Genomic DNA, 13,765 nt, shown 5'->3' on the forward strand with positions numbered 1-13,765 from the left:
AGAATAAAAATGTGCTATAGCCAGGCAGAACAGAAGCATACTATGGAAACTCCTCAGTGAGCAGGTTCGGCAGGTAAGCAGAGCTCTGCTTTTTTTCTTCTTTTTGTGTGTAGGGTTTTTCCTGTTCAGCTGTTGCAATGACTCACTGATTTGCATGGCCACTCGTGTTACGGTCTCTGAAAAGCTTTGAGCGTATGATTGTGATGATTAAAGCCCCTGTCAGCCATCCCTAATTCAGCTAGATATTTTTCTCTCTCCCTTCTCCTCCTAGAATCTTAATCTAGATGGGCCTTACCACTTTAAAAGTAAAGTGGGACACAGGGATGTGAGAGAGAAAAGGAAAATTTCTGAACTCATTGCCCTGTTCCAAATTAATTAGAGCCAAACCCACCTCAAATATGTGTAGAAAGCAGCTTAGAAAATGCTCTCCATTTAAATGCTGAAACTAGAGTTTACAATGAATGATTAACCAAATCCTGCATCAGCTGCTCTCTGTGCAGTTTGACCACACTCCAGATACACAGGAGGAGAAAACGTAGGTATTTACTGGTTTTCTAGTGCAATGTGCACAACTTACAAAATAAATCAACCCAGTGCTTGTCAGTGGCATGGGATACCAGCACAGCTGCCTGGCTGACTGATTTTTCTTTCATCAGCTATATGAAAATTCAGAACTTCCTGGAGGCAGGCTGCGGTGGTAACCTACTTGGCGTCCCTCTCTTTGGTATGCCACTGCAGTGGCCCCTGGCCTGCTGCTGGCTTTGAGCTCTTCTACTCCCAGAGGTAGGGGGGCTCCTCACTTGCTTGGCATGTTTTCCTTGGTTTCCTTAAGACAGCTGCTTCCAGTAAGTATATGTCCTTATTGTCTTTGCAGCCAAGACACTGTTTTACTAAGCTACTACTTGACAAGCTTCTTTCTGCAGCACCAAGACCACCTCTGAGGGAACACACAGTGCGTAATTGCCTTCAGTGGTGTGTGCTCTCTGCCCAGCACTGCCACTGAATGGACAATATGGAAGTGTAAAGTGGCTTCAAATGAAACCTCACATTTTTAAAGATAGCAGAAGATCCTCAGCTGGAAGAAAAGCCTGTGTGAATTAGCCCGGGTCTATGCCAATTTACATCAAAGGAAAATCCAGATCATAAATGCTTGCACATGTAGCTTTCCAAGATCAAAGTCCAGGCTGCTGTATTCAGTTAGGCTGTGCCTCTGTGCTGCCTGATTTTAGCGTACTGTGGCTCTTCAGAAGCCTCTTTTCCAGCTCAAGTGTAACACCGCCTTCAGCGCTCTGGGGCAACATTTTTGGATTGTGGTTCTCCAAAAGGCTGCAGTGTCATCATGTAAAGGGAGCAGTGGTAGCGCTGTCTTGTGTAAATAAGTGAAGAAGCATCCATACCAAAACAGGAGATAAAGAAAAAGTGGTTATTGTTAATGACAGTCTTGCTGACCCTATTCAAATATAACTGTTTTTTTCCTTACCATTTGCTTTTTCATTAAAAAAGCCTTCCCATTTTAAGGTGCAGTGTAGCTTTTTGCAAAGTAATAACTTCCCAAGGGGTTGTCTGCACTACAGACAACTTTGTCCTCTAATATGTGTAGATGACAGTCTGTAATGTTACTGCTGAAGATTGGATGGTGTTTGCTTTTCATTTGTGTCAGAAGACTGAAATAAATGTCGGTGGAAACGTGGGCCATGGCCTGGACTGTCCTTATATCGGGTGGCCAGTCAGATTTGCAGATGGAGCACCTTGGTGCAAAACCTCTGTGGAAACAAATCTGAATAGGTTTTACCTGAAAGAAGTTAGGAGACGTAAATGCAAGCAAGGGAGCAAAACAGTGTGCAGAGACTACCTATGCCTTTTCTCTATTAGGATTTCATAGCATGGGTCATCTGCTGTCAAAACCCACTTTTTCAGGCTCGTGACATATAGGTCTGGTCTTCCTCGTCGTGTTAATTGTAGAAGTACACGCCTCCAAAGTCCTTTCCTGACCTGCTAACATGCATAACTGCAACAAATGCCTTGTCATCTTTAGGATTTACCATAGGATAGCTACCACATACTAAGACTGACTTAGTTTTGGTTTCTTAGTAAGGAAAACTAACATTTCCTGGATGTCCCTGGATGTCAGCCAGCTCCTGGTTGTCACCTCTGTGAGGTCTTATTGCACACTGGGAAATTATGCTGCTGCTGTAGGACTGGCAGGGTGAAATCAAGGGCTCTTCCAAACAGCAGTGAAGTCCAGGATGAACATGTGGGCCTGAGGACGGGATGGCTTCATGCAGCCACTGCAGCAGGTCCAGCTCTGGAAGATAAAATAGAGGTAAGATTGCAATGGTCTCCACACTGCCCACCATGAACAGCATCTCTGTCCTCCAGTGAATGCTAAGTTGTTTGAGCAGTAATTCCCACCACTCCCTACAAAGCTAGGTCTGATATGGTACCCCTGCCCCAGCAGCGTGAATTCACAGCTCCGGATGTCACTGTATTGCTTCCCAGCACAAGGCACCTGCTTGACTGATATTTTACCCTTGTCAGTGTTCAAAATAGTTATGCATCTATTTTAGCCAGGCAAGGCAAGTGCAAATTGTTTTTTATGCAGGATGACTGTGTACAGAAGCACAGGCAGGGGGAAGCTGGATTTTTGGAAAGCAGACCCTTCGTATGGGGCAAAATGCTCGCCCGCACTCTGATGCTGATTTTCTCCTTTATTGGCTGCTCCTGAGCCTGCAACCAGAGGAACGGTCTCCTGTGGAACGGCAGCTTTAGACAATTTTATTGGCTGATGAATCTGATCTTGCCTGGCCACTTTCCAGAAACACTGACTTGCCCGAGACGAGAGTGAGAAGAAGGTTGCTCTGCCTGGGGCTGTAAAGCAATTGTTTCAAGACCAACGTAACACCCATGCCTTGCTGCACGGTAAGTATATAAAGATGGGTCTGTATACACACATATATATACGCATTAAGTGCTTTATAATGTAATTGCTGACACAATTAAATGTGCAGCTGCTGTGGACTGTGTCTCGTTTGCTGGTTAATGATGTGAAAATGTACTTGGTAAATTGCTTGCTGTCACAAAATGCTCCATTAACTCTTGCAATGATCTAAGTGGAAACACTGCATTTGTCTTCCCCTCTGATTATTTCCTGTGCTGCGAGACATTGATTTAAGCTTTTTGCTATGAGAGAACAAAATACAGCTGCAAGATGCTGACATTAAATTGTTTTCTTCAGCTTTATTCTTTTGCTAGTGAAAATTCAAAATACCAGAGCTGCTTGTTAATATTTGCTTAAGTCTAAAAATTGCTGATTAATCTTGCCCTTTCATTTTTTTAAGGGTAACTTCTGTAAAGTTTGATGCTATGGGTTGTTTTGCAAGTTGTGCTTTGCAACAGAGCAAAAATAGGGCAGAGCTAAGAAAGAGAATGTTTCTAATGTAGCCACCAAAGTGTGTGGTGCTCAAAGTGGCAGGATACTGCATTGCACCTACATCAGTTGGAAACAGATAAACATTTCTGGAAGAGCCTCCAAAACTATTGCTACCTAAGGAATTGATGGTTGACCCACAGCACTAGAACAGATTGAAGGAACGCAGCTTTTTAGACTGCAGCAGCTCTATAATATTTAAAGATGCAGCTAATCCTGATAGCACAGCATACCTGCTGCTTCAGAAGTGATGCCGAATATTTTAAGTTTCAGTCTAACAACCTGCAGTGCCTCTGATAGCCAGCATTGATCTGGAAGCTGTAAAGTTTTAACAGCTTTGAGAAACCACCTTTTATCACCGTATTTTTTCAAAATACCTCTCCCTAATGTTTCGTCATTCCTTGTTAGGAGAAGTGAGGTGGCAGTGTTTTCTGCCAACAGATCCCTACTGATGATAGTGCAGGGACGATACAGCATCCTCAGAGCTAAGACAAAGTATTAAATTAAAGGTAAGTAAAGCTATATACAGTCCTCAAACACTTCCTGAGCTAGAACCTGCTGAATTCTTGGGCTGTGCTTAGCACAACTGTGTTGATGGCAACAATGCTTTTCTTCATTCTTCCTGAGGGTCAAGGCGGAACCTGAGCAGCTTCATGATTTGCCTTGGCTGGAATAGCTTTGCAGTACCACACTGGCCTGGGATGCAATGGGTTCCTTGAGGAGCCAGAATGGACAGCGTAGTTCTGGCTATAGCTTCTTAAAATTGCCTCCACCGCAGCTGCCTTTCCAAGCCATGCTGTTATGTTTTGAGAACTGTGGGAAGAGGTTGGAGTAGGAGGGCCAAGTTTTGCAGGTGGAGGAGACATGTGCATTGATTTGCAGCTGTGGTTGTAGGAAGATTTTCCCTATTATGTCCAAGTGAGGAGGAGGGGAGGCCTCACTTGGTGCAATTCCTAGCTGTATTTCAGCTGCAGAAGGAAATAATCCTGTTGAACTCCCATGGCTCCCATGACAAGTGGAATGGCAGTATACGAAGTTGTGTGGCTCTGTTATCACCTGCGGATATAAGAGTGAAATAGGACCTTAATGGGAAATGATGCAGCAAATGTGTTTTAATGTGACTTTGGTGCAATTGTGCCAGGTAGCACTGACAAACTTTGGTGCTGTGTTTTCGAAACATTCATTTTGTTGACGCTGTAAATAGTCTGAACTACTTTTTCGCTTGTTCCTGTGTTTCTACACTACTCCTGCTCCTGTTGCTGGTTGAGGCTTGTAAGGGAGCCATGGGAAGTTGACATTCATACTCATTGGATTTCAAACATCCCTTCTAGAAATCACAGGCACTGGCATTATATGGAAGGCAGTATCTGCAGAACAGAATTATCTAGTTTGTAGGTGTGTTTGTGATTTCCTGAGGTTCTGTTGTGGATTTTAAATTAGGGCTTCTTTCAGGTTAAGATATAAGTAAGTAAGTGGAAAACATAGTACTGACATACCAGCTTGGTATCTTTTCACCCTTCTGGAAAAGTTTTTTATATTAATGTCAATCATGCACCTGTGAAGTTGCAATTTGTGGTTGTTGTAATACTAAAAAGGAAGGAAAAGAGGAAGCAACTGTGAAGATGTGAATTCTGCTAGTTTAAATGAGAACCATTTAAAAGCAACCTGTGGTAGAAATGGAGCTTTACTGCTAAGCAGGATGCAACTTACTTGGGGGCGAGACGCATGGTCCTCTTGATTCTCCAAAGGGCTCTTCGATACCCTGTTACTGGTATGCTGCTGATATGTTTCTGCAAGACAGCAATCCTGCAAAAGCTACAGAGAAGCTACTCATTTATTCTTTGAGCATTTGCAATCAGTCTAGGTAGAAATACCTGTGACTTCTGTCACTGTCAAGCCAAAGGTAGAAGTGGCCTCACTTCAGGTACCCGTGGAATGGGTACCCAAGGAAAATTCCTTGTGCCTGAGCTGTGCCAGTGGCCTCTGCGAGCACTCCCTGGGAAGGGAGAGTGGCTCAGGGCCCTGTGGCAGGGCAGGGGAGAAGGACAGGTCACATCAGATGCTTTACCCTTTGCTGGCCTGCCCCACACACAACTTGTAGGAGTGCGAAGGGCATGACTGCAGCCAGCCTCAAAACAGCATGGCAGATTTTTGCTGTTCTGCCATCAGTTGTCTGGTGTGGTGCTCTGCGCTCCGGCTGCCTCCCCCAGCCTTGTAAATGTGCCTGGGTCCTGATCTTTGTTTTTTTTCTTGCAGTAGATAAAAGATAAGGGCATTTCTAGCCCTTTTGCCTTGAGGAGGGAAAACAGAGAAAAGTGGAAAAATCTCAGAAGAGGAGGCAACTAAAAATATCATAAAGCTTGTGATCTTTGTTAATGGTTATATTTGGCAATTCTGTAGAAATGGATCTGAGAGAAAATTATGATTCTTAAGACTTTAAAAAAGCATTTCTTTGGAAATGTTTTGTTTTTAAATTAAGATGTGAGCAAAGAAAGTGGAAATGCATTGATTTGTATTTTGATGGTTTAAAATATCTTTTGTGCAATGCTTTTACAATATGTTAGTTTAGAATGTGGACTTGCAAATTACAGTAGTATTTTAAAGCACTTAAAATTCAGAACGACATGTAAACTGACTGCAGTGATTTTATTTCCATCTTGGCTGGTTTTGTGTTAGTTTGGATGTGAATTTGTATTTCTGTATGTGTATATAAACATAATCTTATTAACATGTATGTAAGTAGGAAAGTGGTAGGCAATGTGCTTACATATGTATCACCGTATTATTGAACCATAATATGAAATATTTACTACCAATGTCCATTTATAATCCTGATGTGCTATGAATTCATGCTAGGAGTAATAAGGCAAGAAACTGTTTATGCTCTGTGATACAAATAGCCAGATCAACAATGGGAGTGCAAACTGGAATATTGTTTTTCAGTTTTAATTACAGACTGACAAATCATGCATTCATTTTTCATTGTTAATAAATGGCCCATATGGCATCCCTTGATCACATGCTCTGCAGCTTCTGCAACAGTAAGGCACTTATCTTCAGGAAATACAGAACATAAGATTTAATTCGGGCTTTCTGAGCAGAAGATTGTGTTAGGTAAGAAAATGGACCCTACCAGGAGAAAGTACCTTAGGTAGCTCAGAGCTTTCCAGTCTGAAGGCTTAGTGCATGTTGCATGCACCTCAGCAGCACAGCCAGCAACGTCCTCATGTTCCAAATCAAACTGGGTAAAACCAGAAAGGGTTTTTCCCCACAAGCAAATTTCATTCTTTCACAGGATGTGTGAGATTGATTTTTTCATGGTGCACAATCCAGATTCCAGGATGCCTGGCATGCAGGGATGGATAAAAACTAACCAGAGAAGGGGGCTTTATTTAGAAAGCAAAGCAAAATTAGAATTTCTTTGTGTCTGAGAAATACACATCACAAAAAACACCAACAACCCAAGTCTCCCCTCCACCTTCCCTTCCCTCTCTCCTGCACACCTCAGAGTAAAGACAACCTATTTGCTTTTAATCACAGTATTTATCATACCTTTTAGAAACAAAACTGAAATCCACAGCCAGGACACCAGCTGGAGACATTCAGGAATATCTCCATGGAAATACCATCTTGGAAAGCAAAGCTTGCTGAAGTTTACTCATTATTATCTTCAGAGCATTGCTGCCGGGGAGAAAACAGGAGCTAGGCAACTACTCATCTCCCTGTTTTCTACACCCACTGTCACAACAGATGGATGGGTGATAGGATCTCTCCAGAGCAGCTCATGTCCTCCCTTACAGTGTAGCTCTTGTAGCCACTTTGATCAGAGTGGACAGCCAGTGCCTGGGATCTTCCTGGGGTGTTTCTATCAGAAAATGATACTGATTATACACAACTCATACCTTTAATGTGATCTTAAGTGTTTGCAAAGCATACATGTATGTAGCTCCTGTTTCCCTGAACACAAGATGTTTCCTCCTTCACAGTTTTCATCTGATCCTTCCAGGGGCAAGGAGATGCAGAAAGGAGGCAGGAAGAAGGAGCGGAGGAAAGCCTATTGGTCTTGCTTTGGGAAAGCTTCATCAGTGCCATAGCAACGCATAACCTCTCATCACCTGCTGCAGCACTGTCAGCGCCCCTAGAATACTTTGAACTTCTGGTCTGACAGTAGCAAATGACCAAACTGCACACTCACCCATTACTCCATATAAGCAAAGACTTGTGTCCCCTTAACCTTTTGGAAATGATGGATACAACATGATAGCTTAAAACCCAAGGCAGATGGTGCATTTCCATACCATGCATCATTTTGTACGTGTGATGAAATGTGGCTGGCTAAGTGTGTCCAGATGGGCATTGCTCCTTTGATGAAGAAATCATTAAAATGTGGTGATTTGTGGGAATCTAGGCTAAAATAAGCTCTCACATGGAGAGTTAGTAAAGGCACAAGGTTGAAAAAAATCATTCTCCACATATGTAACTAAAGGGGGGGGCGGGGACACGGACACCTTTAAAAGATTGCATAATCATTTAAGTTACTGCTTCACAGAACTCAAATATAAGGCACTTAAAACACTCTGAAAACAAGGAGTGTTGTGAACTTTCAGCCAATACTCCAGTGCTAATATATAAAATGCTTCCCCAATATACCTGATTTCTCCTTTCAGCTGACTTTATAGGAAGGATTTTTGAGGAAAATTCCTAAGCCCAGGTGACCGGTACATGTTTTAGGGAATATGTAATTTGCCACATGGAATACACGCTGGTCCTACCTCTGTTCTTAGAGAAGATGGAAGCTAACAAAAATGATGTCTGACAGGCTGTTTTCAGACTGCGTGGAATGGTCTGTCCCTATCCTCAGTTTCTTGTAAGTCACTGTAGCTCAAGGTGGGTTAAAATGTTTAAAGTTATAAAAAGTAGCTTTAAAGTCACTGTCTTTTTAACTTGTAAAAGTTGTTTAGGTAGGGGCTTATGCTGTTGAATCCTGTCATCTCCTTTGAAATGTTTTTATAGTCCATCTTCTTTGAATTAATAGAAAGTTCTTTATTTACTTTCGGTAAATGCCTGACTTTGGCCACAAAGCATTGCTGATCATAAACTTGCTGAAATGTTACCTGTGAGGTGTAAAATTTGGAAGTAACTTGCTGAACTGATAAGATTGTCAGGGACAGTAATGGGTAAATGCCTCAACCTTTGTAATATAAATGATTACATTTGAAACTAAGCATGGGGAGGAAATGCACTTGTCCCAGGAAAGGAATAGTGAGCACAAGAATTACTTTTCCTTCTTCCAGAATCCATGACAGAAAAAGGAATACCCTTAAGCAGTTCTGTCACAGCAGATTAGATTTTGATATTAAATATTCCCACCTGGGCTGCAAACCAAATCTCATTCCTCTTGCTTTTAGGTGGATGTCAAAGTTTAATATAAAAAAGGAAGTATTTATTCAATTTCTCTTACTCCCCTTCTGTGGTACAAGGCTCTCTCTGGCTGCAAGGACAAAGATATGACACATGTAAACATGACTGATTTGTTTTCAAGTTTATGTCATACGTCAGCTCCAATATAGGGGCATCACACTTTCATCAGTTTCACAGAAATGCCATAAAGAACCTATATGGATGGTGATTTCAGTATGAGAGTAAAGGTAACAAACTTGACCCAGTCAACTTTGTGACGTATACAGACACTTACTGCAGCAACTTGCACCCACACAAGCTGTAGGTCGCAGGTAAGCCACGCGGCTATGTCTCAGCAGTTCATCCCTACTTCCTACTGCGGTTAGACTGTACTGGCTTCTGGGAGGTTATTGCATCTGCATCAGGCATTTGCATTGGTGCAATGGCTGTGTTTCAGGCTTTCCCCAGATGCATAGAAACAAACCACCCAGGTTTCTTTGTCCCAGGAAAAGTCTTGTCCCTGTGAAGTTTTAGTAAAAGATGACTAGATTTCTGAAAAACCAAATAAAGAGGAAGTAACACTGAGTAATCTAGGAAATGTTTTTCTATCTAGGTTTTATTAATAATTGTTTCCTACTATGGTTATTTGTATACATTTACCGAGCCCAGCAGAGCTATTTCCCTTGCTTGTTCCCTTTTGTTTCATAAAATTCCGAAGTATGGAGCTGTCACTTATGCTTGCCAGGGATGAAACGTTGGTGTGATGTAATTTAACTATAGGCAAGGAGGTTTAATTAACATTTACAGTTTAACAGGCAGGTTTAGGATATGCAATTTTGTTTTGTACTAACTTTCAATTTTTCTTTTACATCTTTCCTTTTGCACTTTAGCAGTGGAAAAAGAGCTCATGTGCTCTTTAGTCATATGACCATGCAGCTCCACAGAGGGACAGGGAAGGCTCTGTTCAAGAAAAGTCAATGTATTTGGGGCAGGATTCAGCAAATTAGCTGGGAGCCTGTTTTTCTAAAGGCTGATTTATGCCAACAGGGAGATCCTCACACAGTGTGAAGCAGCACTAGGCTCATCTCAACAGAGCTACTTGGCTCTGTGGGGGTTAAAAATCTGATCCCAAGTGTGTGTGATTCTCTTCTCATGCTCTTGCGATGATTACCACTGTGCCTGGGGAAGGTTTTGCCTCTGTCTCCTCCTCTCCTCTCTTTATTGCCTCATAACCCTACAACACACTGTTTACCCCCTTGATTTTTTAAAGGTTATCCATGCTCATGTGGCGAGCTGTGTTTGTGGCTGAGTGCTGCTGCTTGTGTGAGCTTTGATGCCATGGGCTTGGTAGCAGTGAAAGCACAGCAGCACTGGTTTTGCTGCAGCCTCGCTACCTGCAGCAAGGCCCCAGGACCTGCTTTTTCCAGTTCAGCCCATGCTGCCATATCACTTGCTGCTCACTTGGTTTGCCTCCACATACCAAAAGTATGCTTTCCTCACTGGAGCACGGGATATCGAGGAAGTAAGTTACTCTGAGGTGGGCTTCCCTGCCAGCAGTGGTTCATCGTACTGTGTTGAACTGGTTTGCTTCTTATATATGGCAGCAGGAAAAGCCTGTCCCCATGCTGCTGCTCCTGCTCAGTTTATCATTTTAAAAGACATGGTCCATTTGACTAGCACTCCTTCTGTGTTTGTAGGTTAGACAGAATTCCCTATGGGTCAGCTTTACGTCTTCAGCTGTAAATGTAGGTCAGCTGGCTGCTGTGCAGTATGTTCCTTATCCTTAAAAGCACAGGTCCTCACATGCAACTTCACAGTACATTGCACTTGCTTGTCCTGTAAGAAAGTTCATTTTGCTAGTGTAGTGAGTGGTTCAGCTGCTCTTGTGAAGGGTCTGGAATGTAAGTCTTATGAAAAGTGGCTGAGGGAACTGGGGTTGTTCAGTCTGGAGAGGAGGAGACTCGGGGGATCTTACTGCTCTCTACAGCTGGCTGATAGGAGCTTGTAGACGGGTGGGGGTAGGTCCGTTCTCCCAGATAACTAGTGACAGGACAAGAGGAAGCTGCCTCAAGTTACACCAGGGGAGGTTTAGATTGGATATTAAGAAAAAATTTTTTACTGAAGGGGAGGTCAAGCATTGGAACAGGCTGCCCAGGGAGGGTGTGGAATATACCTCAGGAAAATACCCCGAGGGTATTTAGAAAATGCGTAGATGCGGTGCTTGGCAATATGGTTTAGTGGTGGGCTTGGCAGTACAGGGTTAACAGTTGAATGTGATGATCTCAAAGGTCTTTTCAAGCCTGAATGATTCTATGATTCTATGATGAAGAGTCCTGCCAGCACGGTAGCAAAAATATTTTTCAGTCTGCGTGTTGTAGACATATTAATGAGAGTACTTTCTGCTGTTTCACTGAGGGTTTTCCTGCCACTTTTTTGGTAAGAAGACACTGATCTCAACCCTATTAATGAAATTAATGATTATAAGGTGTGACAGTTGGTGCCTGTAAATCAAAGCAAATCCTTCAGCTTTTCTGCTGTGCTCAGGGACTGTCTGTTCTGATGTGGAACCTAAGGTATGTTCATTCCTGCATCACAGAGAGCCCATCAGAGGTTTAAAGTCTAGGTATGAAAGAGATTCTCACGAGCTCACAAGGTGCCAGTTGAGTTCAGCTACACTGCTGAAGGGCCTACTGTTTCCTTTATAATGCACGTTTGGTTTACATATCCATTCCTGCAGACTCAAATATTAAATATGACACTTAATATGCTTTGAATTTTTTTTTAGCCCAGTTTCCTAAGAAGCTGAGGCTTATGCAATCCTTCTGCAAAAGGAAAAGCCCCAAAAGGTTAAAAAAAAAAAACAACAGTACAAACCAGCCAATGAGTTCATGAATCAGAAAACGTATTTTGGATTCTTTCACACAGAAGAAGGTGGGTGGTGTGGAGCTCTCTCTGTCCATAGCCGCAGGGACCCTACAGCTGCTTGTAGGACCACGGCAGGGTACAGACTGGGGCTCTGGGTGACCTCCAGAGGTCCCTTCCAATCTCAACCATTCTGTGCTTCTGTGTCCATGTAGTACTAGCTTTTCAGCAGAATTCAGCAGAGGGGTAGAGCTCTCAAAGGCAAACAAGTTATGACAGGTGTCTGCACGGAGGGGAAGGCTGCAGCATGGATGGGACGGTTGGTTATCTTGATTGGCACAGGTATGCTTGGGAATCACCAAGTATTCATGATCCCCTAGAGCCACTGGTGGTTAGCAGATACAGAAAGGAGTAAGGGGATACACTGGAGAGGAGACACATGGAAATATAAGACCTATTAGGGGTCTGTGGGGAGATAAGGAGATGGTGCCTTAATGCACAGGATGTTTCTACACTTGATTACTTCCACTGGCAGGACAGCTCTGCAGTATTTAGAGAGAAGATGTGGATGTGGCTACGGCAGCTAACCAGAGAAGGATCGTGGTCCCTTTTGTGGCCAGCAAAACAAACACAGTCTGTAGTATAGTAATTCCTCTATTCATATGTAAGATAGGCTGGCAACTTTCTTAGGGCGGAATTCTCTTTTTAATAAATGGAATCTTCTCAAAAAAAATATTTTTTTTGCCCAAAACTGGTATTTCTTAATAACTAAGAAAACATTACTGGTTTATTGAAGTGAATTTATTTGGCTACCAGAAAGAGTAAAACAAATTCAGGAAATACTAAGAAAAGGTTTGGGTTTTTTTTTCTAAGTTAAATATCTTGCATTTTTTTGAGAAAATATCACTGTATAGTAGGTTATTGAGATTATATGAGATTAAGTCAAATCCCATTAAGAACTGCTTGCTTGCATTGCCTCAATAGCAGGATGTTACTTTATCCTGCTTGTGCATCTCCAGTTCACTGCTTTTTCTTTTTAACCTCTGTCTCCTCCTCCTTGAGCGCATACAGAAATGCAAAATGCCACGTGGGAAACTGAAATCCCAAAATTCTACTCCAAAAATGTCTGCTAAAGCGATGCCAATTTAGTAAGTCATTTGCGGGGCCACATCACTTAAAAGAAAAGAAACTCTTAAGATGAGTCTGACCTGTTACCTCTGAGACAAGCTATCCTTTCTGGAGTACACCCTCAAAACAAGACCGACAGCTAAACCTTTGAAAAAAAGCAGCCTCAGACTTTGGGCAGAATTTTGCCTGAGACCATTTGGTGGGGTGCTGCTGAAGCCATCTGAGTTCACCACCCAGCAGGTACCCAGCCCTTGCGGGCAGCTATCAATGACATTGGTTGATTGCTTACAAAGACAAGTGCCATTCAAGTTTCGTTTAACTGTTAAGTAAATACATGGTGCTCCCAGAGAAGTTAGTTACCATTTTCCTCCAATACAGAATGAGGCAATTTGGAACTTTAACCAATTTTCTTGCACAAAATTACAGGAGAATAAAATAGGGCTTCATAATGGAAATGATGTAGCATTAAGTATGGATTGTCCCTTGCCTCCCCTTAAGAAACAAAATACATTTATCTGACAATATATGTAAAACCCTGTAATTTTTTTCATAATTTCCCTAAACCATAAATAGCAAATCTTCAAGAGTAACTCTATATAATCTCAATAGCCATTTCCGTCTGGGAAAGGAAGCATTGCTGGTCAGATGTTAGAGCACTGGCCCAAGAAAATAAGGGGGGAAGTCTGATCAAGGGCCAACTGCTGAGAATATACTACCAGTCTGGAGGTGTGACAGGCTTCCCAGCCTGCAGCGGAAGGCAGAGGCAAGCCTGTTTGGCTTGGCCCTGGGTCCCCCATCAAAAAATCACTGTCAGGGTACATTGAAGGTTTCTGCTTTGATGCTCCTTGCTCTGCCAGCCAAGAATTTGCCCTTCCCTCTGCCGCTCCCAGTGCAGCAGGGTGTGGTTTGCCAAGTTCATCACCTTCCTCTGTAAAAGGCATTTCTTGC

General features: G+C 42.6%; 1 protein-coding gene across 1 annotated transcript in view; it reads left to right on the forward strand.

The window, feature by feature from the left end:
- The first annotated feature begins 626 nt into the window (after positions 1-626).
- Positions 627-13,765, forward strand: part of OSBPL5 (oxysterol binding protein like 5) — a 184,237-nt gene continuing 171,098 nt past the window's right edge. Inside the window, exons 1-2 of the mRNA XM_037402494.1 lie at positions 627-845; positions 2,817-2,919. Of these exons, the coding sequence (XP_037258391.1) occupies positions 2,905-2,919 (15 nt within the window). The 5' untranslated portion in view covers positions 627-845; positions 2,817-2,904. The remainder of the gene's footprint in view (positions 846-2,816; positions 2,920-13,765) is intronic.

This window comes from Falco rusticolus, chromosome 10, assembly GCF_015220075.1.
Source record: "Falco rusticolus isolate bFalRus1 chromosome 10, bFalRus1.pri, whole genome shotgun sequence".
Classification (NCBI taxonomy): Eukaryota; Metazoa; Chordata; class Aves; order Falconiformes; family Falconidae; genus Falco; species Falco rusticolus.